The 26,097-nt window shown below is 39.7% G+C and overlaps 1 protein-coding gene across 1 annotated transcript in view; it reads right to left on the bottom strand.

Annotated features, from left to right (window-relative positions):
- Positions 1-26,097, bottom strand: part of EPC2 (enhancer of polycomb homolog 2) — a 53,598-nt gene that overhangs the window by 11,650 nt on the left and 15,851 nt on the right. The window contains exons 2-10 of the mRNA XM_026088988.1: positions 22,637-22,796; positions 14,252-14,397; positions 12,516-12,722; positions 11,635-11,783; positions 11,263-11,395; positions 7,426-7,617; positions 6,674-6,763; positions 2,633-2,778; positions 2,187-2,530 (exon numbers count right to left, since the gene is read on the bottom strand). Coding sequence (XP_025944773.1) covers positions 2,187-2,530; positions 2,633-2,778; positions 6,674-6,763; positions 7,426-7,617; positions 11,263-11,395; positions 11,635-11,783; positions 12,516-12,722; positions 14,252-14,397; positions 22,637-22,796 — 1,567 coding nt within the window. The remainder of the gene's footprint in view (positions 1-2,186; positions 2,531-2,632; positions 2,779-6,673; positions 6,764-7,425; positions 7,618-11,262; positions 11,396-11,634; positions 11,784-12,515; positions 12,723-14,251; positions 14,398-22,636; positions 22,797-26,097) is intronic.

The raw sequence follows: 26,097 nt of genomic DNA, 5'->3' as shown, positions 1-26,097 counted from the left end.
GGCAGTGTTAAAAATTATGTAATTAAAGCTCCTAATACATGAAGCAAGTGATGCAAGATTGCTCACTTAAGCTTTTTTGGTTCTGGGAGGTTTTATTCCAACTTTAGTGTAGCTTCTATATCCAAATCACAAAAAACAAGAAAAGGAGGGAAGGTCTACAGAGATCAGAATAGTATTGCATAGATTTTATATTCATGTGAAGATACTACAAGAGTGGGTTTTTTGTTTTGTTTTTTATAAAGCCCTCTCTCTCTCAACTGCTGTCTTGCTCATCTGGAGCAATCGGCTCATAAATCTGAATGGTAAAAGACAGCTGGGCTTGCTATGAAGAGAGTTAGAGATCACCTTCAAAAGGAACAAAAATCTCCTATCACTCAATCTATGGCTGCTGATTTTATGACAATCCTTACAGCACAGCCAGCAAGATCTGACTCTTACCTACAGCATTGCCTTCGACTTCTGCCATTTACATTATCCTTCCTAAATGCACAGCTGTGCTAGACATACCACAGTTTTAGTGTGAGAGGATACAAAAACAAATATCGAATAATTACTCCTGTGTAAACAGAAAAGGCATTACGCTTCTTAAATTATAACGTTTACAGTGGTCTAAGATACAGCCCACAAAAATCCCATCATATATTTTACACATATCAGATTGGAGTCTGATGAATAGCAGCATCTATTAGGATTATGCTTTATTACCTGCCTCTCCCTGTTCCCGCGGGATGACTTGGTAAATGATTGCCTGGACCAGGTCCCCAGCCCCTCTGCACTGCAGGTGACTCAGCCCACGAGTGCGGAGTGTAGATCATGGAATATGCTGTAACCCACGGATGCCAAACACATGGCTTTCTTGGGGCAAATGACTTCTTTAGTAAGGGTCACTGGGGATCGTATGGCTGACAAGCACTTTTACTTTGAAAGCTTGAAGTCGGCACATCATCAGCATTTGTCAAACACGAACCGAAAAGCTGTTCTTCCAGCCTTGGACATCTGAGGTAGTTGCATGAGAGGCAAAGTTCAACAGCACTCAGAGGTTTACTCCACATTACTATTTTAAAGATCCTGAACGCTGGCAAAGTTCCACAGCAGACTTGGGATGCTAATTAAGCCACGATGGAATATGCCCCAACGTTCTGGGGCAAAGGCTCATCAACTGTGCTACCAGATGAAGACACATGATATGATCCAGTTAACAGAAACTCTGCAACAGGAAAGATTAGATTTTTGACACCTGGCTAAATGAAAAAGGCCGGGAAATAAGGTGTTAAAGTGCTAGAGCAAGCCTCCAGAGAAGTTCAGCATATTTTACTTCTCTCCAGGTGCCCAAGATAATTTGGGACAAGACTGGAAAGTCCTAGTTTTACTCATTTAAGTGTACTTTATTAGAGTGAATTGAGAGCACTGCTTTGGAATCTTTATGCCCCGACTGATATGTATAACAGTCATTTATAGAGAGAAGCCACCAAGCCCTAACTGAGCTCTGAGCTAATGGGAAAGCAAGTCAGCTCCAATCCAAACGCCACACACCCACGTTACTCGAGCGGTATTAATCCTACAGCTCCCCGAGCAGCATCCCAGGCCTAAAAACTGCTGTACCAGAAATGGATCAAGATTTGCATGTGTCTCAAAGAGCGGTTCAGGAATATCACAGAAGGAGCATCAAAATTCCAATCGTGACAGGTATCAACAGCAAACACGGTTTTCCAATTTCTTCATGCCTGCTCAGTATGTTTACTAGCTCAGTACTGAGATATTTTGAGAAAACAAAACAAACAACCCCCCCCACAAACAATCCCCACCCACCAAACCAAAAACCACCCTGCTTTACTTTGCTTTTACATTTATAAAGAGCATTCTTCTCTCAAATGAGGTTAGACCAATAAATGTCTTTAAGACTCAGTGCTTATGTATAAGCAATCCTTAAATACAAGCAAAACCTCTGTGTTACTCAGCACAGTACCTGCCACTTTATCAAGGTTCAGTATTGAAGCCGAAATTAAAGCAGGGAGAAACGGACTGTTTGTGGAAAAACTCTGCGTCTTCTAAGAAAATCAAAAATAATTAGCTTGTATTTTGGGGCATCTTCACGCATCACTACTGAAGATATTATCAGACCAGACCCAAGGAGAGCACTGGAATTTAATATTTTAAGTCCCATATGAATTCAAATCCTTGCCTACCTGATATGCCATTCTTGCTGGTGTTCAATAAAGCTACAGATGCTGCAGAAACTCTTTTATTATTCACAGTCTGCCCTGGTTTCCTTGAGGTACATTCTTCACTATCACTGTCCTGTAGATTTAGTAGCCTTGGCTGAAAACACTGCAGTCGACATGATCTGATATTGCTTAGTATTTCAGAAAGGGACAGTCTGTTTTCACAACGTTTATTGGAAGCATTGGTCCGTGAAAAATTAGAAGAAAAGTCTAAAGTCTGGGAAGAGCTTGAAAAACTATTCAGCATTTCCGGGTCAATCTGTCTCAAGACAGGATCATGTTCTGTAGATATTCGGTCCATTAAAACCCTGATCAAAGTGGACAAAAAAAAAAAAAAATTAGTTGAACTACCTCTTTCTAACACCCATACGCTTTGAAAGGAACAAAGAGTAAAAATAATGCAACTTTACCTTCCACCCCTGCCAACTCGTCTTCTTGCAAATCCTATACATCTCCTTGGAATTGTAAGGGTTGTAAGGCAATGCCTGAACCTCCGCTTGTCCAATTCTGCCAATTCTGAATTCTCATATGAAGAGTTAGTTTGGTCCAAACGAGGCTGCAGAGAAAAAAAAGGCAATTTTGCACTAAATCTAGAGCATATGCGTCAGCCAAGCTAGACTATCCATACTAAGTGATTTAATATGCATAGGCTGTGTTACAGTATTAAAAATGCTGAAAATGCACAAATTAGTATCACTTGACTAATATACTCAGCTCATGACAGAACTTGGAAGTTTTGTGGAAAAAAAATAAGGTATGAATTTGTGCAGCAGAATATCCTCTTTACTTGATTATACATGAAACAAAACAACGCAAAAAAAACCCCATGAAACAGCACAACCAAAACACAAGTCAGAATTAATTCAGTCTACTAATAAGTACAAAACTGTCCTACTCAGACAGACAAAGGTCCGTCTGGCCTGGCATCTCTTGCCTGATAATGGCTCGTTTGATCATTTAACAAAAGGTATAAAACACAGGGCCTATGGAGCGGTTCCTTCCTCGTCCAGGCTCTGAGCTTCAGGCTATGAGTCGCCTAAGGACTGCCTGAAGGAAAGGCTGCGTGTCCCGCCTGCTTCGCGGCCGGCTGGGGCCTAGCCTGCAGGAACCCGTCTGTTCCCTTTAGTGAGGGTCAGCAGCCTAAGAGGTCTTGTCTGTAAAAATAAGCTTAAGAAAAATAATAGGCAGAGATCTAAGAGCATATGCACAACTCTTCTGCTAAAAATGACAATGCAAAATTTTAGGTGAAGTAGGAGAGTACTTTTAACACTTAATTGTGACAAAGAAAATAACAAGAAGGCCCGTCCGTCCCTTTGGGATCCTACTGAATTACCAGCTGTACAAAAGCAAAGTGACAGTTCCCAACTTGGACAGCTTACAACCCAAGTGAGTAAGTATTATCAAAAGCAGTTCCAAAGATTGCAGTTTACTTGGCTCATAAATCACGTATTGCCAAAGGTAACAAAAGCTGATTTTAACGGCCTTTGTGCTGGTACACAGCATTCAATTACAAGACCTTGAGAATGTGTTTGCTGGGGCACAGCTACCTTAGGGTTTTTTTTTTTTTTTTTAAACTAGTCCATAAAAATACTTATTATAATAAAACTCAGAACTGGATAATCATTACAGGTGAAAATGCTGTGTATAATCTGCAATACTTTATAATTGGTATTAAATATTAATTTAAATAATCAATTTTTATGAACAGGTTAAACCTTTACAGCAACAGTAATGCTGTTGATTAAATCAATTTATAAAGAGTTAAATGATTAGAACTCAAATGGCTTCAGAAGGGAGGGGGGAAAAAAAAAAAAAAAAAAAAGCAGCACCCAAACCCACCCCAGACCCCACAAATTTCTGCAAAAAAACAGCAAGTTCCCAAACTGTTGGCAGCTGATTATTTTTATTCTTAACTAATCATGGAACTGTGCACTGTGAAGAAACCAAACACAGGAAGATGTTAAGTGCTGTATGCATTGGAAAATAAACATTTTTTTAAAACTGATTTTATTTTGTTCACCTTCTTTTAAAGGCTAGCATCAAGTCGGTTAAATAACTTGATTCTAAACAAATAACAGATAAAAGCATCAAATACGAGATTCTAATTATCTCAACTTCTTTTGGCCAAAGACTGAACTCCTACAGATTAAGGGAAAAAAGCCCCATACACGCAAAGTCAAAGCAATCAAGTCAGAAGCTTCAGCTAAACCTCTGGGGCTAAGCAGAGCAGATGACTAGATGAGCAATCAACAGGCAACAACAACAACAAAAAAAATCCCACTTCATGAACTGAAGGAATAAGCAAGCTAGGAGGCCATGCCAGAACTGCAGGGTAAGCATACAAACTAGTATCTTAAATAACCCACTGGTAAATCTCCAAAAAGCAGAATACTTAAAGTAATGACATATTTTTGAAGAGATCTAGTATTAGAGCAGAAACGCTATAATGTGGGTACTCCACAAGATGTTTTGACTTGTGAAACAACCTACCTAGTAACTGACTTCTCTACTGAATTACAAGCAGCCTTAACGACTATACAATTACCGAAGTATTTTGTCATCTAACTTCAGCAGTCCTCCAACGAGGCAAACAAAGAAAAACCAAGCCCGTTATAGTATTGTGCTCGTCTCTGCCAGCTCTCTGCAGCCAACAGCTCCCAGTCTCCGAGCACGTGCTTGGTGAAGTTTCAATATGGTTCTGAGATAATGATAGGACATCTATAATTAGGCTCAGTGCTCTGCTCACTGCTGCAATCTCAACCAAATGTTTTTCAATATACTTAACAGCTTGCACCGATTTCAAAATAAGTTTCTGACATGAAAAAAATCTTAACGCCTTAAACCCCTCTGCTTCTGTAGCAGATTCTACTCAAGCCCCTGGTAGGTTCTCTCAACAGGTCTGGCAACTGAGACAACTAGTAGCTAGCAAGCTCTACGAGCTGGGGAAAAAGGATTTGCCAGTAAAACTTGGGGCAGGTGGGGTGCGCTCTCTTCTTAGCAGTGGCTGAGCTGGACTGCTGCCAGCGCATTATGTTATTTTCAGATAATCACAAATGGAAAACATAGAGAGAAAAACTCTTGTGAAAACTCAAAATGGTTTTCTTTGGATTCACCAAACGATCAAAGTTTTGATGCTGGAAGCGGGAATAGGAGGAACTATTACAGAATCACAGAACGGATGAGGTTGGCAGGGACCTCTGGAGATCATCTAGTCCAAACCATCTGCTCAAACAGGGTCACCTAGAGCACATTTCCAAGGATTGTGTCCAGATGGCTTTTGAATATCTCCAAAGATGGAGACTCCCCAGCCTCTCTGGGCAACCTGTTCCAGTGCTCAGTCACCCTCACAGTAAAGAAGTTTTTCCTCATGTTCAGATGGAACTGCCTGTGTTTCAGTTTGTGCCCAGTGCCTCTCGTCCTATCGCTAGGCACCACTGAAGAGAGTCTGGCCCCATCCTCTTTTACATCCTCCCTCCAGATACTTGTACACATTGATAAGATCCCCCCTCAGCCTTCTCTTCTCCAGGCTGAACAGGCCCAGCTCTCTCAGCCTCTCCTCATATGAGAGATGCTCCAGTCCCTTAAGCATCTCTGTAGCCCTGTGCTGGACTCAATCCAGTAGCTCCGTGTCTATCTTGTACCGGGGAGCCCAGAACTGGATGCAGTACTCCAGATGTGGCCTCACCAGGGCTGAGGAGAGGGGAAGGATCACCTCCCTCAACCTGCTGGCAACTCTTCCTAATGCACCCCAGGATACCTTTGGTCTTCTTGGCCACAAGGGCACATTGCTGCCTCATGGTCAACTTGGTGTCCACCAGGACCCCCAGGTCCTTCTCCGCAGAGCTGCTTTCCAGCAGGTCAGCCCCCAACCTGTATTGGTGCATGGGGTTATTTCTCCCTAGGCACAGGACTCTGCACTTCCCTTTGAAGTTCAGGAGGTTCCTCTCTGCCCATCTCTCCAGCCTGTCCAGGTCTCTCTGAATGGCAGCACGGCCCTCTGGTGTATCAGCCACTCCTTCCAGTTTGGGATCATCAGCAGACTTGCTGAGGGTGCACTCTGCCCCTTCATCCAGGTCACTTATGAAGAGGTTGAACAAGACCAGACCCAGTACTGACCCCTGGGGGACACCGCTAGCTACAGGCCTCCAACTAGACTTTGTGCCCCTGATCACAACTCTCTGAGCTCTGCCTTTCAGTCAGTTCTCAATCCACCTCACTGTCTGCTCGTCTATCCCACACTTCCTGAGCTTGCCTATGAGGATCTAATGGGAGACAGTGTCAAAAGCCTTGCTGAAGTCAAGGTAGACAACATCCACTGCTCTCCCCTCATCTACCGAGGCAGTCATTCCATCATATTAGCATTAGGTCAATTAAAAAAAAAAAAAAAAAAAAACACCACACACACAAAACAAAACAAGCAAACGAGTAAATCCAACAACAGATAGTCTTACAGCATAATACTGGCATCCTGCTCTTCTCCTGAAAGCACAAGGTCCATCAGGATCATTTTCTTCTTCTGCTTCTGATACTGGTGAGGGTACCTGGACCAGAAAGCAAAGTCATTTTTCCAACTGTTACATTTATGTTTGAAAGAAGTGTTTTAAGGGACTTGAAAGGCACTATTAATGAGGTACAGCTAGAAAGCCATTACTTCTTTTTGACTGTACTTAGCTTTTTAAAACAAAACGTAAAATCAAATAGGTTGACAGGTTTTTTTCACTCATATTTAAAAGGGATCATAAAAGAGGAAAAAAAAGGCAATATATGTTAATGCAATCACCAAAAGACAGGTCATTTAACTCGCATGCTTTTGTCTAAGCAACTAGAGCATAACCATTGCAAAGACCATCTGCAGATGCCTTAAAAAAGTACCAGAAGGTGTTTACATATTTTAAAAATACAAGATAGCTAGGAAGAAAGATTTTGTTATGTTTGATAACATCCTAATTTGGGGTCAGCATTCTTTGACACACAGTAGAAAAAAATCCTTAAAATGAAAGCTTCTCTGAAACATAGCTTATAAAATAAAGGAAACAAACTTGAATAGTTTATGCAAATGTCTTTTAGATAAATATTTTTATCTAACACAGGTACTCTCCATCTACTATTAAAAGTTCAAATGAGAAGTTTTCAAGCTGGACTAAGTTACAGGTAATTTAATTTTCTGTCTTCTGTAAGTCAGAATTTTGTAACAAAATGTTACCTGTGGGAACTCATCTTCGTCTGAACTGTGGAAGTCATACTGTTTAATATCACTCTTATTGACAACAGGCAAGGGCTCAGTAGAAGGCTGTTGAGGAGTTACCACACACTCTAATTTAGGTTTCTTTAGATACTTCTTCTTTTGACGTACAACATCTGACACCTCCTCCTTTAGAGATGAATGATGAGGATGCTGTTTGTGAAAAACAAAAAGTATTTGGACAAATAAAGTATGCAATTAATTTAGTCGTTTCCTCTTTTCATGCCTTAGAAAGAAATGACTGCTCGTCTTGCAAAGTCTTTTAACATGCAGCATCTGCAAACTACTTCAGACAGATAATGAAAAAAGCAGTTTATTCAAAGCATTTAAAAAACCCAGAACTTTGCCTGTGACTGCCTTTACAGCTACTTTATTAATTAACAAAAAACTATGCTTTCAACTACATGACTGTATAAAATAAGTTCCATCCTTTGTAGTAAACACGGTACATACTATAATGAGACATTCTATTCCAGTTATTTCCTGAAATCTCAGTTTCGTAAGCCAAGGACTTGCAATTTTCTTAACTGCTGAAATTTGTTCAGAAGAAACAATCTAATTTATGTTTAGTGTTTCTCACATCATTTTTACTTTTAAAGGGCTTTAACACTACTAGTCTTTGCTCTTTCCTTGTAAATTTTGCTAATATTAACCCTCTAGAATAAGCAACTGAGGTAACAGTAAAATGTTCACTTGAACATGGATGGTGTTAAATCTCAAAGCTTTCAAATCTATTTACAACTTGAAGATTACTTTCAATTGCGCAATTTTCAATTATAAGTAAAACCCTGCAGTTTTGAAAGATATTCTTAAATTTCCCCAAATTACCACTTGCCAATAACCATCTGACCAAAACTAACTCGAATAACGGTGCTCAGCTTCCTAACAGGAGACGTGCAAAGCAAGGCATAACAAAATCCCCGCAAGAGAATCAAGGTAACAGACTTGTTTTTAAATTTAGTGACCACTAGGTGTCGCAGGTGTTAAATTAAAAACTTTAAGAGGTCTTCAAACCTCTAGTCTTACTTCCAAGCATTGTATGACAATAACTAGTATTCCAAGTCGCTTCTCAAAAACACATCTTAATTCTAACTTGTGCAATTCTACTACAATAACAGCCACCCAGTCACAAGGATGCAAATGAAAACCAATGAACTCAGAGCTGATAATATCTCTCACAAATGATTCAAGTAATTAAAAAAGTCTAAGAAACCACTGAATAAGTTAATTATTTGTTTTTGCTACAGACATTTGATACAGCATGCCTCTGCCTAGTCTTCTTCCTAAAAATCACTTCATTTCTGGTGTGCTCATGATCTGTATTATACACACATTAAACAAAAACAGGCTCTCCAATTATTGCAGACTAAGAAAACAAATTCAAAAGTCTCACCACCCTGAAACATGATGTGCTCCCCAACTAATCTGCTACATTCTTACATATTTAAAATGCAAGACGACACTGCAGCAGTTGTCTTTTCATGCTAGGTAATTTTCTGAGAGAGTTCAACAAGAGACGTGTTTAAATGTTTGGGGCGAGGGGGGGGGAGCTGTTTGCTTTTTAAAGTGCAGCTCTTTGCTTTGCTACACCTGGAAGTCGTACAGCATGAAGGCATCCTCCCGCCTCTCCTCTCTCGTCTCAACTCCTCCTTTTCCCCCAGCCTTCAGCTGCTGATCCTGGCTAAGGGAGGGCTGGCAGGAGAACTGCAGGCAGAATTTCAGGCTCAGAAGTACTGAGGTGCAAGCGAGTCCCATTGCTCCTCTGCAGTGTATTTTTCCTCCTGTCACATCAGCAATGGAACATCATGCCTTTGCCTTTTTTTCTTTTTTTCTTTTTTTCCTTGTTCAGTGACCTCAACTACAATAACGATATTACAATGGCTTGGGATGAAAAAAATTTTCTTATATAACATGACTATCTACTACATCAGAGTGGCCTGTTTTAAAGCAGAGAGAGCTCCTAAAAAGAACAAGAGATACTTATGGCTTCAGTGACAGTTAAAGGAAATGTCATATGAAGAAGCAGAAAAATAGCAATACCAGTACGCTAAGGTTATGGGCATTAACTGCAAAATTAATTGCTTCTATTAACTGAAAACAACAACAAAAAAGACCCTATTCTGAAATAGTAGTTTCAAACCCGAAAACGAAGTTAGATGCATTTTTCAAGTATAGCAGACCTTCTGTAAGCTGGTTATAGCTATACTGATCTTTTTCACTTAGTTCTACTTGAACTGCAGGCCACCAGAGCCAACAAATAGTCAGAATCATGGTTAACGTCTGAAAAGAGTATTTTAACTCTGTTCTGCACAGGTTATCCAGAAAGATCAAGGTAAGCATACAAAAGCTTACTGCTCTGATTCAGGATCTGACTCGAGCAGGGACAGAAGCACAGAGATGTACCCTGGGATGTACTTCTCTTAGTTTTGAGCAGAACATGTTTCTCCATGATACAAGAACAAAAGAAAAGAACACAAGTTAAAGTCATATAAAAAACTTGGATAAGTGGAATAAATTTGAAACCCTTGTCCAGTGACTTGTCTGTATGTTTACAGATGGGATTTTTTTTTTTTTGGGATACATTTAAACAAGGAGCTTCAGATATATTATGTAGTGAGTAGTCCTTTGGTGGAGATTCTCCTACTGATGACAGTAAGAGAGCTCAACGAAAAAGTTAAATATTTACAATGTTACAAATGTTGAATAGGCAAACTATTGCACACCATGTCTGAACAAGGTTCAGAGTTTCTAGCTATGAATTATTTTTATACTATCAGCTCTCCAGACTTTACTAACAAGGCCAATCATAAAAATAAAATTAGATCCACTGGGCTTTTGTACACAAGAAAAAAAAAAAAGTAGAGGAAGACTCTGTCAAATAGCATGAAATTTCTTGAAGTCCAGCATGCCACAACTTTGCTAGTTTTAGAATGACAAAATAACTAGCATGTGGCACGCTGCGATTCCAGTCTTACCTTTCTGTGCTCGTTCTCTCAGAGCCTTCCATCCCTTTGCAGAAATAAAAGGTTCACAAACTGGTCCAGCTTTTTCTTCCCCCCTTTTGTGTTTGCTACTTTCCTAATACTGCAGGGTGAGCAGTGGTAGGCATAAAAACTCCTGCTCAGTGTTACTGAGAGGTGTACAGCCTTGGTAATAACAAATTACTGCTACAAATTCCAGCAAGTGTTCTTAAAAATATTAGTTGCCTACAGCTTTTTCAGCTGTTGACAAGATATAACAGTTGTCATCTTCTGCCTGGAAATACTACCAGTATAGGATCACTTAAACAGTTCAGAACAGTTGTCTAGAATCCCTTTGCGTTCTAGCCAAATTTCAGTAAAATCCTTTATTTGCAGGACTTTTATCTTTGCACTGAGGTCCAGCCAGTACTCGCAGACAGTGCAACTGAAGAAAATCAGACGTCTATTCTCCCAATGAAGGGAAAAGGAAAAATAGTTCACTATACTTTAAAGTTTCACAACTGTCCTGATGTCCATGTAAAGTGTTCATGTTTATGCCACCTTACACAAAAGAGACAGAACTGTGAGAAGGAAAACGAAGACTACTACAACGTTGGGGTTTAAAGAAACAAATGGTGATGTCAGCCAATCATTTTAAAACTTAGGTGGGAAAGAAGTCAAACATTAAGCTACAAGCTCTTGAAGCATGGCAGTCTCCCTTTTCAGTTTTCCAATGAAAACATCTGCAGCGGCGTACATCCAGAAGAATGATGAAACATGGAACACCGGTGAGTCAAAAAAATCACGCAACAGAGTCTTGCAGCAGCAGAAAGCTTACCTTAACTTTACATTCTTGAACTTTGTGATGATTTCCATTATGAAGAGTGGATGGAGTTGTGCTCATCTCTTTTTCAGGTCTATTAAGTTTCACTTCATTGAGGATTTCACCTCCATAATCACCCAGATGATACCTTCAAAAAACAAAAACAAGAAAAGCCTGCATTTCCATTGCCCGTTTCGTATTTTTAAAACATTTGCCATCAGGCTACACAAACCCCTTCTATTTTAGCTTTCTAAAGTTTACAGTGATGCCTTCAAGACTAGCATCCACAGAGAAATAAATTACAGGAAGTGCTGCCAAATCTATTACATGAAAACAAAAACCTTTATGTTATAAACAACTTTATACAGATTTAATTTGCCATTTTACCTTTTCTCTACAACTTCTAATGTTAAATGCAATAGCTCGCGTTTTGTTTTCTCTCTTCTCTTGATCATCTCCAAAATTGTTATGGCTCTGCTAAACTCTCTTCTTAATTTCAACATCTTCTCATAAGAAGCTTCATCATTCTTTCGATTCTATTGAAAGATTAATTAAGTTTTAAATCAAAAGCATAATCTGTGAGGCATAAATAGCACCAATTTAGCAAAAAAAAAAATTACACAATGCTGCTAAAGAGAATCGTATGATTACACTTGGAATAAACTTTTCACAAGTGTAAGTTATTTGGATGATGAAGTCATAAAAGCAAAAGAAAATGGATTTTTTTTTTAAATTAAGATAAAAAAGAACTCTTCGGTCATCTTCTCCATACTTTCTCTGCTCAGATTCCAAATCAGTCCAGTGGAAGTCTGTCAAAACAACGTATTCAGGATTTGGTTCCTAAAACACTTTTTTCCACCTGGATTCTGCACACAGTAAGGGTGAGTGCACATCTGTACAAAGTCGATGTAAAATAGTGAGTAATTACAGACTTCCTAGTTCAAATCAATTCATGCTACAAATACAAAACTTTCACAAAAGGGGAAGTTTATAACCTAAAAAGTCTCTAAGTTACTTACTTGCTCGTGTGCCAATATCTATAAACTGACGTTTGACTTTCAACTTTCTAGAAAAACGGACAGATTACAAATTGACTATAGAAAATCAATGGATTATAAACTCACTATATTATTTAACAAGTCTGAAGTTTAGCTGGGTCATCCAATATTGCAACTATTAAGAAACAGAATGCTTTAGGCACTGCAGGATTTAGAATGACAAGTTTAAAACAACAAGATTTAAACCAACAAGTAACTTATCAAAGTTACCTTTCTTGTCTGCATCTTCTCAGTTCTCCTCCGAAAGGCAACGTAAGGGTCGTTGTTGGTAGAGCCATCCCTCTTTTCTTGTTTGATTTGGGGGATGAGAGATGGCCCTCTGCAATTCTTACGCTTTCTTACCCAGTAGTCATATACAGCCTTAATAAGGTAATCATCTTCATTTAGCAGCAATTTAGCTTCTTGAAGTGTTACAAGCTAAAAGAGAAAATTCAAAAGGTGCAACTGAGATGTATGTGCGGAGGTGGAAGGACAAAAAGAAGGTTATCCCATGTCTGTATTTCTTCTAAACTTTCCAGATAAACTTAATCCTTTTTCAGCACAAGAAAGCAAAAGGAGAAAAAAGTATTGATCTAAATCAAAGTATTTAAGCCAGTAGTTGTTTTTGTAACTTAAATATAGTTGCCAACTTTTCTGCATTTTTTTTTTCCTCCTTCGAACTCCATCTTCTTTAGCATAATAAGAGATTTTTAACCCAACCATTGTAAAGTCTCTCTAAGATGTGGAGAATACAACATTTTGGCCTCTTAACACATAGCTTCAAACTAAATCAAGGTAAGTAATCAAGGTAGAGCTACAGACCCTGCAAGGGATTTCTGACCCCAACAAAATGTCTGTCCCATTCTGAGAAATACTTGCATCCATTTCAAACTTGCCCTTCAGAACCCTATCTTGCAGGTGTAAGTTTTTGAGCAACTATTCAAGAATACTATTTCACATAGTCCTTGAGACATCAAGTCAAGGCACGGGTCGACAGAACAAAAAACCTGGATGGTGTGCCAATACTTTGAACTAAAAGGCCAAGAGACATTAGAATCCCCTATTCTCAGCCCTTTATTTTTCAATCCTCGCAAGATCCTCTTAAATTCTTCCCAAACCAAGCAAACCAACTGGCCGCACCGAAAGATTCACGTTTGATGAATGACCTTTGAAAAGACATTCTGTCCAAGTTAACAGCACTTTTTCCAAAGAGTTATTTTTACAGCTTTAAGACTGTTCTCCAAACAAAGATCTCCTGGAGCACCTCAGCAACTTACGATTAAAATACCAGCACCCTGATGAAGTCAGGGGATAAATATGCAGCACAGGCCTGCTCTTAAAGCAAGAAAACTAGCCTCTCAGTCTGAACTATAGAGACTGGGGTAAATCTTCCTTCCTTGCACCTGCACAACGTGCAAGGTACCAAACGCTGAGGCTGCTGACTTGTGGGAATGGCTGAAAACCTTTCTACTACAGGAGTCCAACCTTTGCAAAGGCTTTGCCTTGCTGCCTATGTGCCCAAGTCTAAGCTTTGCACTTCAACTTCAGCCAGTGTCCACTAGCACCAAGGGCAACAAAAATCTAGATTCACACACACACCCGAAGTGTGTTTACAGCCCAAACTGTACGCTTACCAATCACAGTAAGGTTCTTTCATAGCAACACTGGTAAGACAAGATGTTTTAAGCATCTTCTACTAATGGATTACAGTTAGGAATTAGAATTTGAACCCCCCCCCATCCTTTCCCCTTCCCCCCATTACACCTATTTTTATGATGTTGATGATTAGATACAACAATGTGATTTCTGTATACTAGCAAACTCACAAATACACGCTTATCCAGTTAGTAGGATAATAAAAGCAAACAAACAAAAAAAAACCACACAACCCCCCAAAACACACCAAAAAACCCCAACAGAAACTCAGAAATGAAAGAAAACATCCAGTTCTTAACCTAGTACAATACCTGACTAGAACTGGCTTTTTCAAGCCTGTCAACCATTATTTCAAACTGCAACGGCTTGATTTCCATCTTCCGATTTAGTCTGTTCAATAAGGTTTCATCCTCAGAGTCCATATCATAATCTGGCTGTTCGTTGTCCAGATTAAAGGCTGAAACAAAAATACACACACAGAAGTGAAATGTTAGGTAAATAACATACTAGGGAAATACAGAAGTGTGTAGTTCAATCAGAAAACAAAAACACCAATAAAACTTCAGATTTATTTTAAAAATTCACTACAGGTGCAAACTTTAATAACTCTTTACAAAACACAAGAACAAAAATGCTTTTTAATGCCATTATAATACAGTTCTTCTATAATACCAGGAGAAGTTTTTGAACAGTGAAGATTATAACTTTCAGTCAAATCCTAGACTTGGAAACAGGTGCCTAAACTGAAGTTACAAAATACTTTCAATTGCCCACTTTTAATTCATTCAGCTAAGCTAGATTCTTAAAACATTTAATAGGGTAAACTTTTTTATGATTGTATAACTGAAATTGTAAAAGTGCTAAACCAATCCTGTGGGAATTAAAATGCTACTCATTCTCCAAAACCAGTTCAACAGTAGACATTGAACCTGACTCTTTCTCCATACCGTCCAAATAGTAAGTTCCCTCCTTTATAGCAAAGATCATATCTTTATTACAGATTGTGTAATTCATTCTCCATACTTATCAAAACTCCTGGTCTTTCTAAAAGCAGAAGAAAATTATCATTCGGATAACATAGCAAAACCTTTTTTTTTAAAAAAAAAAGAAGTACGAGAAAATCCTGTACAACAGCGAGAATTATTACGTGTAATTAATATTTCACATTAAAGCCTTGACAAGCTGAAACACTAACTACAATCCTCCAAATAATTCAGTCAACAAATTACTGTATTAACAGCAGTGAAGGTTTGTTAAAATATATTCTATTTGTATTAGCCAACAAGTCAAAGCCCTATCACATGCCTACACTGTTAAGTCATGCCTGTATCCGAGCACTAATTTAAGGAAAACTGCTATTAACCTTCCTAGTATGCTTTGAAGGGACCCATAAGGGAAGACCTGGAAACACCAGGTCCAAAGACTAGGACCAAAAGAATAAGGCTAACAAATATCTTTAAGGCAAATCAGAGTGTCCTCTCACACAACATCCAGACAGTCAACTAAAAGGCAGTAATACCCTTCTTTGTACATCTCAGACCAGCCCAAGACCACTCTTGCTGCATTCCAATGCAAAGTCAATAAATTAGCTTAAAGCACCGCCAGGACGGAAGAGAGTCTACTTGGCTTTGCATGGAAATAGGTGAGACACACTCACAGAGTCGGATACAACCGAGAAGTGCTAAGATGCAATCCCTTACCATTTTCAGCTGTGAAACGAGGCAGTGCTTAACTGTACTAATTCAGACGACACTTAGCCAAAAAGATACAATATCAACATATGCCAAAATATATTTCAAAAATAAGTTAGTAATAATAATATATAATGGTATAGTTATGTATTAAGTGGAATTATTAACATCAGCAATTTAATAATGTAATTTGCATGACAAATTTATTTAAGACACACAACTTAGGACACAAGACACTTAAGATGCATCCCCTTTGATGGGACACATGACCCCCCAGCACCCACTCTATCAACCAACAGCAGGATACCAGACTTAAACTACATCTTACAACATCGGGTCCTGCTGCTTCAGTGGCAATCTGTAAGAATCTATCTAAAGTTTTGAGATAAAAATTCATACGGAACCATGAATTTTAAAAAATATTCTGGAAAACTGCATTAAAATGTCACCAGGCAGGACTGCGCAATGGACACAGAGAGAGACTCTTACAGTACCTGGAGTGACAGCCACAAGAGCCCCTTCCGACAGCTGAACAGCCAGTGAACAGCCAAACATCACTGTTGGGATCAATGATGCCAAGGTGCTGTACAGTACCTTCTGGTCCAGTAAGCTGTGCTCCAGTTTATCCTATGTGACCCTGGCAGAGTCTATTGGGAGCACTGCAGCGTTGGCACCAAAAGCACATCCCACGAGCCAGACGCAGACAGGGTGAACCGTCCTGCCCGAGCTGTAACCCTCATGCTGGTGTGCTCCACTCCACTCTCCAACACTTGAAAAACCTTCTCCCTCATGCAGCTCTGACCACTGTTCACATATGGACTGCATATGTCTGATTCCACCTGTTAGGCGCCCAAATTTCAAAACTATTCATAGCTTTCCCAGCCAAGTCCAACCCTGTCAGTTCATACTTCCCCTGCTCCTAAGTAACGATGCCCCATGTTGCACTTCCCCTTCACCAAAATCTGTAATTCGATGACCTTGTAAGCATAAACTGCCACTTTCTCCAAAAAGGAAATTGCAAGAGTTCCCCTGCCCCTGCCTAGCCCCAGTGCATACAAAAACAACTGCAGTCCCAGCATGCACTGCAAAATCACATTCAAGCAACTCTGCTCAAAGTAGATGGCCAAAGTTTTCTAGACAACATATCCACGTCATTTTGGAGCACATCTCCAAACACAAAGGGAATTTTGCTTAATCAAAAAGCCAGATGTTCAATCATGTTCTCACAGATGATGTGAGAAGGCAAAGACATCCATGAAAAACCTGAGAAGGTATCGACTGTTTATCTTCAGACAGATGCTGATCTTGCACAGAAACTGTCATCCTGTTACCTGTCAGCAGGCAATTCACTAACTCCTTGCAAACAAGATGTTTCAAGTAAAACTTCTTAAACCAGAGTATTAGTGAACAGGAGGATCCCTACGATAGGGAACAGATGATACTGTTCACCCGTAAGCAGTGCCAGTAAACTTGCCTTGGTTTCCGCAAAATGAAAGGGTTGCTGAAAACTCTTGCACCAAGCACCTTTCAGAATCACCTCACAGGGCAAAAAAGTGGACAGGCCAAGATAAGGTGCAACCAGCAGGAGACACCAAGACTAGCTAGAGGAAAAAACCCAACCATTCCACTGATAGGCAAATTAAAAGACCAAACCTTCTCATGAACTCATTCTGAACACTAGTGATTAGAAGGCGAGATCCCCATCTCAGATAAAGAAGGAAGAGACTAAAGATCACTGAACTGCAAGCATCTGAACTGACCCAATGGCCCACCTCAGCTGAAAGCTGGCGGGTGCCTCCCGCCTGCTGCTCACCCACCTGCGCAGTCCAGCCCCTCTCCTGGTGTGGCACCCATGAGCCTCTTCCCTTAGTGAATTCAAGCCCCTAACCCAGCAGGAAATTATACAGGTTCCCCCCCAACATAAACTCCAATAAGTTGAATCATTTGGAGACACACTCAACTCACTGTCCCAAAGGGGCCTCAGAGAAACCCTAGATAGTTTCCTGCTAGGTTCGTGAGTTGAGTCAGTTTGCAGAAGTAGCCAAGACGCATCGGGACCAGTACAGAGCCAGTACAAGATATGCAGGGGTGTATGCAACCAGAAGCAGAAAAGAGAGGAGAAGCAGAGCCTCTCTCTTTTGGCTGTTAGATTGGCTCACCTATTCTCGTGAAACCACAGGTTAAACAACATGTCAAGTCCACCTAAGTTCACAATACCACACAGGTATTGTGAAAACAGAAGTAGTAGCTTATATCATGTATGACGTTTTTAGCAATGCTTTTGATACCATTTGTCATGACCTGCAGTTATCAATAGCTCATTGCCAATGAAAGAGGGTTTATATGGAGGCTGGGTGATAACAGAGTGAAAGCAGTAAGCAAATCTTGCAATCCACCTCCCGTCTCAAGGCAGGCAGGAAGGCCACAAAGCCTCAGCAACCTCCTGGAGACCTACAAGTCTGGAAATGTAAGGTTTTTATATATATAAATTTTTTTTTTTGGTCCCCCCTCCCATCCCCTCCTCTTCTCTCTCCCCAAACTGCTGCCTGGAATCACAGAGAGTTAACTCATCAACGCTGAGCTGGCTTGCCTCAGCTCTGGGGAGATATTCAGAGAAGCGTCCTCCTTCACTGAGGTCTGCTCTTTGAAACACACTTCAGTGACATCCTTAACCACCATTTTGTGCTGTATTCCCAAACACAGAGTAAACAGTCAAGTATCTGCAGCTAGTTCCAGAAAAAGCCATTTTTCATCCTGGAGCTAGCCTTTAGTATGGCAGCTTGCTGGCTTCTACAGCCATCACAAGACACAGGTGGTTTATGTCTCCTGTGATATAACCACCCATCACAACCTCTTGTTTCTGCCCCTGCCAAAGCAACAGATGCAACTGTTCATTCATGCCTGCACAAATTAGTGGAGAACAAGACTCAGTAACAGAAAACACTGTATTTCAGATGACTGACTCCTGGCCAGCACTTTAAGGCTACCCAATCTGCTGGACCATCTATAGTGGACCATCTATATCCATTCCTCCTGGCAATTCTGCGGAGTTTCTCGTGGTTGACTAATAATTGTCCTACTCCAACACTTCCGTCATTCTCCACATTGCAGGTTTCCACAATGCCCTGAAGGAAAGGGTCTTGATGATCCCAGCGGTAGCCTTGTCTCACGTGAACACTCAGAACTTGCTGGCTTGCTACTAGATGCTGCAAAACCAACAGCCTATTTTACATCCTCCGTCACTTCAGCCACTCCTGATGGCAGAAACTTTCACAAAGGGATTTCTTCTGTTTAACTGAGCTCCCCTAGGAACTCAGTTGATACTAACTTTAAATTTAATTTAATGTAACTTTAAACCAAATTACATTAGGGTTAACTTAACTAAGTTAACTAAATTTAATTAACTGAATTAAGGCTGTGGTTCCATAGTCATTTTAAGCTGACATAAGTGTGGGTTACCATTGAAACAAGTGGCTCCACTAGCTTTCCCTCCCCAGCAAGCTACGTGTTCCTGCCACCTTGCTCGTGCTGCTGCTGGCAAGCACACAATGAACCGAGTCAGAAAACTGAAAATCTGAAAGCTAACCAAAGACAGGTAAGTTTTCTGCCAGATCAGTTCCCTGACTTGGCTCACCAGAGAACACAACTGCCACCAGAAGGGAGATGGCAGTAAGAAGTGAGCGGGCAGTGGTGATCCTGTTGGCAGCAGATACACCTGTGCCGACCAAAAGAAAATGAAGAACCACATAATAGTAATTATAACCAAAGTAAAAACAAACCAGCAAAGCTTAAAGTCATTCTTATCTCAGAAGGGAATTGCACTACAGACCTATTTCAGTTTAAAATTTTCATAGAAGTTCTTAAATCTAATTCTATTAAAGATGCAGGAAAATATTGTCTTTTTGCAAATAGTAAAATCTTTAGATTTATACAAATCCTATTTTCACTTCTCTAACATCCCCTTTTCTTCTCATTCTATAATCCTAATCCAGTCATATTCAGCATTACTTTCTTCCATCGTAGCAACCCTTATTACAGGCTTTCTGTCTCACTCTCAACATTTCCTAGTGTTATCATGTCTATGGTAAGTTTGTAGCACCTAACTGGAAGACAGCTTCTACGCCTCTGAACTAGAATTAAAATATCTTAGTAGGACAGGTATCATGCAATTACTACCCATTTTATACGTCCAGGCTGCAAGCCCACAGTCTGAAGAGATCCTGCTACAACATTCTCTAAAAACGTGGCATGCATAACGAATAACAAAAAAAAAGTGCAACTCTAAACTACATGAAATGCACACTTCACTTTTAAATTTAAACAAAGTAACACAACTTTAAGTGAAGATTATTTGATGTAGGTTTAAAAATTCTGGCTTTCTGTGTAACTTATGATGAAGTATTCGTTTGGTATCATTAGCATTTTTTTTTTTTAAAGTCATTTATATGCAAGAGTCTTTGCTTAGGAGGAAGGTTTCTTTGTATATATGCACACACACATATGAAATTATATATACATTATATATACATAGCAGTAACTACTTGCATCCAAATATATATTTTGGGGTCCATTTTTATTATTTTAGTTAAGGAAACCAATTTGCAAAACCCAGTTAGCTATAATTCTAGCATAGGCGCAAACATAGTAACTTATTCCCTTTGTTGCATACTAGTTAGTTATAATGCATCTCTATGCTACTCTAAATACATTCATTCTTGGAAAATTACTAATCATACTAGCATAATTAGAATAGCTCGAGGCTTTTGCTTTATATTCAGTTTAAAGTCATCTGAATTGGTACTTCCCAGGTTCCGTAATGCCTAGAATCCATGCCAATTCATCTATTTCATGCCTCACCAAGAAATTACCTTTTCTCTGCTTGGAACCATTGGTTCAAATAAAAGAATCCCCTTAATTATGCTGGTAAAGTTAAAAATAAAATCCTTAACTGCCACATGAACTGCAGAATTATTTAGGCTTACTCATAATTTGCTAGTAATAACCACAGTAGGTATGGAATAGAGTACCTGGCCTCTTGGTTTCTGTCAGTTTACTTAACTGAAGCCAGTACTTCTGTTCAAGCTTTCAGCATGAAAACAGAATTTCTAAGCAGTTATCGTAGCATAAAGTTCCCTTGTACCACACATACTCCAACCAGAATATGTGGGAAAAAGTTATCTTAAAGCAGTATCTGGTATTTATCATCAGCTCAAATGCCTTCTGTAATTCCATTCAGAAAGGCTGTGCGTCTTCGCAAGGCAAAGACTACTTTGGTGTAATATATTTAACACTTTTAGACATGTTTATAATCAATATATTTACAATGTTTCTGGCAATGTCCAACAAAGAGAGGAACAAAGTACATTCCTCATTTAGAGACCTTAGTCAGTCAACCTGCCCTACACATAGCTTTGTTGCTTCTATTAAAAAGAGAAGAATTTGACCAATTTCCTTTGGCTCATTTCTTACATTACCAGTATGAACCTTATTGTGTCTTAACCATGTTATTTCCTAAAATCTCTAATTTTGGAAATACATGAGGGAAAAAAAAAAAAAGAAAAGAAAAGAAAATAGGAGACATCACTAAGACAGTGAGAAAAAAAAAAATTGGAGGATCTTCAATATACAATTAGTTTTGAGTTTCAGCATCATTGGCCTAACTTGAAGTTCAGTTGCCCCATAAGAAAAGCAGAAAACATTCCAACATAAAATTCTTTTTCTGCTCAAATCTACATAGAGATCAGCAGCCTCGTCGAGGCAGCTGAAATGCATGTGAGGAGCAAACAGATATCAACACATGCTCTATGTCTGGCAAGATGAAATTCAATAAAACCAATACCATTTGCACAAAACCCAAAACTAACACAGCAGAGGACTGTATTCCTGTCCAAAATGCTCTGGCGTAACTCCATCAATAGTCTTTCCAATATGATCAAGGAAAAAAAAAAAAAAAAAACCACCACAGAAATTGGTGATGAGAAGCTTTCCTTGCAGAAACCCAACACTGACCTTGTGCTTCACCATCAGGTCTCACAAACTATAGCAATGACTGACTCTGAAGTTTTGCTACAAAGGTAACTTCTAGGAGAAGTCCAAGTCACAAAATAACCCTCTAAAATGACATTCTGCATAGGACAAAAATGATTCACATGCCAAGGAACAACTGAACAGCTGGAATACAAATATCATCTGTCTCCTGTCAACTGAACAGCACCTGCGAAAATGTTAAAATGAATCCAGAGAAATCCATGATTAATTTTCCTAAAGAGACCTTTTAAAATATAGGGAGCCAAACACATACAAAGGAATACTTCCTTTTATCTATAAAATAAGCTAAGAGTTCCCTGCATAAAGAAAAACACAATTTTAGCAAAACTCTGAGAAAATCATTGTCACCCATAGCCCATAATATATCTGGCCCTAGAAATGTCACACATGCTATAGCAATTAGCTTAGACTTTGCTTTTAGCCCAGTTCAAACTGAACTTTCAAGAGCTTTGTTACAATCAGTAGAACCAAGGCTGATTTTCATTACAAAAATTCTTCTATTTACTTGATTTTTGTTTAGATATACCTCTTGAATTAACAGTCATTTCAGACTCATTCAGTGAGCAACCCCCTTCCTCCCCTCGTATTAATATAAGCACCTTGAAGGCAGCTAGGGTCAGTTATTCTTTCCCAGAAAAAGGAAAAATCTGAAGAATGCCTTGATCAACAATACCAGCTGACTAACAGACAGAACACAAGGCTTACTAGTTACTATGTATGAACGTCAGCACAGAGCCCATAAATGAATACTGTAGGGAAAAAACTCACCTTTAATCATCACATTTTTCCCCAAACTTTAAAAGAGAAACTGGAATTCAAGTATGTAAATCCACCTTGGATTTCTGAGTCCTCCCACTTTCTGAATACTGCGGCAACTTTGGCTTTAAGATTGTTTGACTATTACTCAATTTAACTAAAGGGGGTGGAAAAAAAAAAAAAAAAAGATTGTGAACTTACGTTGAATGTGAATGAACTGCTTTGGTTGCTTAAACTCTCCTTTATACAAACGATTGTAATAGTTGACATTGCTCTCTGCTTCAGGAACTGGGATAACCATGCTCTCTTTCTTTTCTCTGAAAACTTGTTGTGCTGAGATAGCCCGTTGCAAATGGTGTTCCTGCAAGAGGAAAAGTTAGAATTTGTTTATTTAGATACCAGCATATACAAGTGCATATGAGAAAAAAAAAGTCATCCTACTTTCCTATTGTTATCCTGACGTAGTACAGGAGACCCAGATAAAGAGTTCAGGCTTGTATCACTGTATTTTAGAGGAAAGTAGAATGTTTGCTTTCAGATTAACGTAAGGAGAAGAGTAAGTCCTTCTATGTGTTATTATAATCAACAGATTCAAATTAAAAGAACAGCCAATTTCATCATTCCCATCTCCCCAGCAATCCTTACTCGCTTGCTTTCTTCAGAAGTTCTGCCAGTTGAGAGCAACAGAAGGAGCAGTCCTCACAATACCATGCAAAGGGCAGGGACTCCCTAAATAGATACCAGCTATTTCATTTTATTCTTGCAGTACAGGAGTCAGAATCACCAGAGAATCACTTCAAGTGAAATACGGATCATAGCACAGGTATTAGTTTACCAAGACTTTTTCCACATCCATAGTTTTACTAGTTAACTTGGTGAAACCCATTTACTGCTGGGATTAATACTAACCTTTGACTCTTCTCTCTCAAAGATTTTCATAAATATTTGTGTTAAACTTAGGCAAAGAAAACCTGTACAGATGTAGTATTCTGATTCATACTGCTACCTACATATCATATGAGTGGAGTTTGGAGAACCCCTGATACGCACTGACCAGCGACCAAAGGCTGGGCTGACCGGCTGATTTCAAATGCCATCCCTGTAGCTCTCTGCCCTTCCTAGGGCGGGAGGCTGGTGGCAATAGAGAACATGCCCCTACGCTTCACATCCCCCAGTTCAGTTAAACTATTACAAAAACTGGTCATGCTAAGACTTCAAACTGCTAAGAAGTTGGCACATGCTCCCTTCTGTGGGCCCTGTAGAGGAGGAGAAGAGTGGTAATCTTCAGCAGGAGGAGATCTTAAATCACCATAGCCATTTACTCAGTGAAAGTTAACTCAAGAACTCTCCTTCACCTGCCTAAGTCAAATATAAAACAAGCAAGCTGCATTCTCCTAGGGGACTAACTGCTAGTCTCTTAATGGAACCAGGAGCTCAAAAGTTCTCATCTCTCCTTTCACTGCTCTTCTTCAGTTGTCTGGGGAGGGAAGACAAAATAGCAGATCACTGACTTGGAACCTACTCTGAGGCTCCGTTCGTTCACAGAAATCCATAAAGCCTTATTTTGCCTATTCCAAGGGCTATCACCTAGCCATTCCCACACACTGACTGTTGAGAAAAAAAAAGTTTCAACAGAAAAAAAGCCTTCTCTCCCCCCTCTTGGGTTTCTGGGGTTCACCTCCCCACAATCAACTCCACCATCCATCCTGCCTCACAACACAGGTGCCACCACCACAAGCAGCAGAACCAGCCCATTTTGGTAACCTGGTTACAAGGCAATCTGGCACGCACTTCTGTCTTGCGCTCACAGATTCTGTACTATGCACTTGGTAAATTCTCTAAAGAACAGTTTTTTCCCCTTCTAATTCCACTTTTTTTTTTTTTAAGGGTAATGAATGAAAGTAAATCTTCTAAAATATGTAAATGAAGTTATTTAATAAATGATAGCCTCTTAAATATTAAGATCTTGCAGAAATGTAAATAATGCAATTTCTGCAAAGTTAGAATATAATCACAAGTCAGTGACTGGAAGAGTAGAATTGGGAACCTCTTGTAGCAGATAAAATGACATTAAATCAAACTATCAGGCTCCCAAGTGAATGCTATTAGAATTAAGACAAGCATGCAATCAAGTATCTGGTGTGATCTGCCTGAGTTACCACACACTGACCAATACTGTCACTCCACCATTAAAATATGTCTTGGAGAGCTTCACAGAACTGAGTATGTAATTTGACTTAAATGAAAAATTATTTCTTTTCTTGCTGCCCCCCTCCCTTTTTTTTTTTTAATTCTCTAATGTCCCTAGAGTTGCCTCCTAACAGTTAACAGTACAGCACACATAGGAATACCACCAAAATGCTGCCAGGTAGGACCTCTGCAGGTTATTTGTCCAACCTCCCACTCAAAGACCATTATCACTACCACTAAGACAGGTCAGCCATGACTTTGCCAAGTCCTGAAAACCTCCGATGACAGGATCCCACAGCCCCATTAAGTAACCTGTTCCAGTGATGCACTAACCCTCCTAGCAAAGATGTTTTTCCCTAGTGTCCAATCTGACCCACTCAAGCCATAGCAGGTGCTGCCCCTTGTTTGCCATGTGCCACCATCAAGACTAGCTCGGCTCTGCCAGCTTTGCAACCACCTTGCAGTCAGTTGTCGGTTGCTATCAGATCCTCCCAGCCTCTTCTTGCCAGACAGAAGTGGTGCAGTACCCCCTCCTCATAGATAATGTGGTCTAAGTCTTTAACCATTTTGGTAGCCCACTGACATATTCTCTTCCAGTTTCTCAATATCTTGTGAGAAATTTGGGGAAAGCAAAGACACTGGAAAGAGCATTGCAACTGCAGCCTCGCCATCGACGAGTGAAGGAGCATAACTTCATGCTGTCTGGTAGCCATGCTCCTCCTAACAGACCCATATACAATCTGCCTTACTCATAGTCAGAGCACACTGCTGGTCCTTCTTCCGCTTGGCAGCGACCGTGACACCCGGACCTTTGCAGCAGGGCTGCTACTCAGCCAGGCAGTTCCCAGCCTGTATCGATGCACAGCATTAGTCCGCCCCAGGGGAGGAACTGTGCACTTCTCCTAACTGAAGGTCGTGAAACTTCAGCTGGCCCCAACCTCAAGTTTCTCAACATCCACAAATTTGCTTGGGTTGCTCTTTTCCATGTCCTTCCTAGAAAGGAGGTGAAGTTGACCAGCTTGTAGTTCCCAAATTCCCTTCTTCCTTGCCTCTTCTGAAGATGGGCATAATGCTGTTTTCTTCTAGTCACCATGGATCTCCCTCAATTGTCATAGTTTAGACAGCTGATAACCACCAGCCACACAGTCAAATCTGTCAGCTTTTCCAGCAGCTTTTGGCTCACTTGCCTTCATGAACTTCATCAAGCCCAAACAACACTTATACATACACACCTCCTTTGTTGCCTGTATCTTGCTTCCATCTTTTTTATTCTCTCTCCTCGCATTTTAAGTTCCTTAAGAAGCTCCTTGCTGTTGCACAATGATCCACATCTCAGTACAAAAGGTCAAAAAATTTATTTCCACCATTCTTGAAACTCACAAAAGACATTAGAAATTCCCTTCAAGCTATCCTTAATCATTCTGTATTCTGTAGGACAATCCCTTTACCTCTTCAAAAATCTTATTAATCTA

The sequence above is a fragment of the Apteryx rowi genome, unplaced genomic scaffold (assembly GCF_003343035.1).
Source record: "Apteryx rowi isolate R43461 unplaced genomic scaffold, aptRow1 scaffold_8, whole genome shotgun sequence".
Classification (NCBI taxonomy): domain Eukaryota; kingdom Metazoa; phylum Chordata; class Aves; order Apterygiformes; family Apterygidae; genus Apteryx; species Apteryx rowi.
This window is presented reverse-complemented; position numbering and strand designations above follow the sequence as displayed.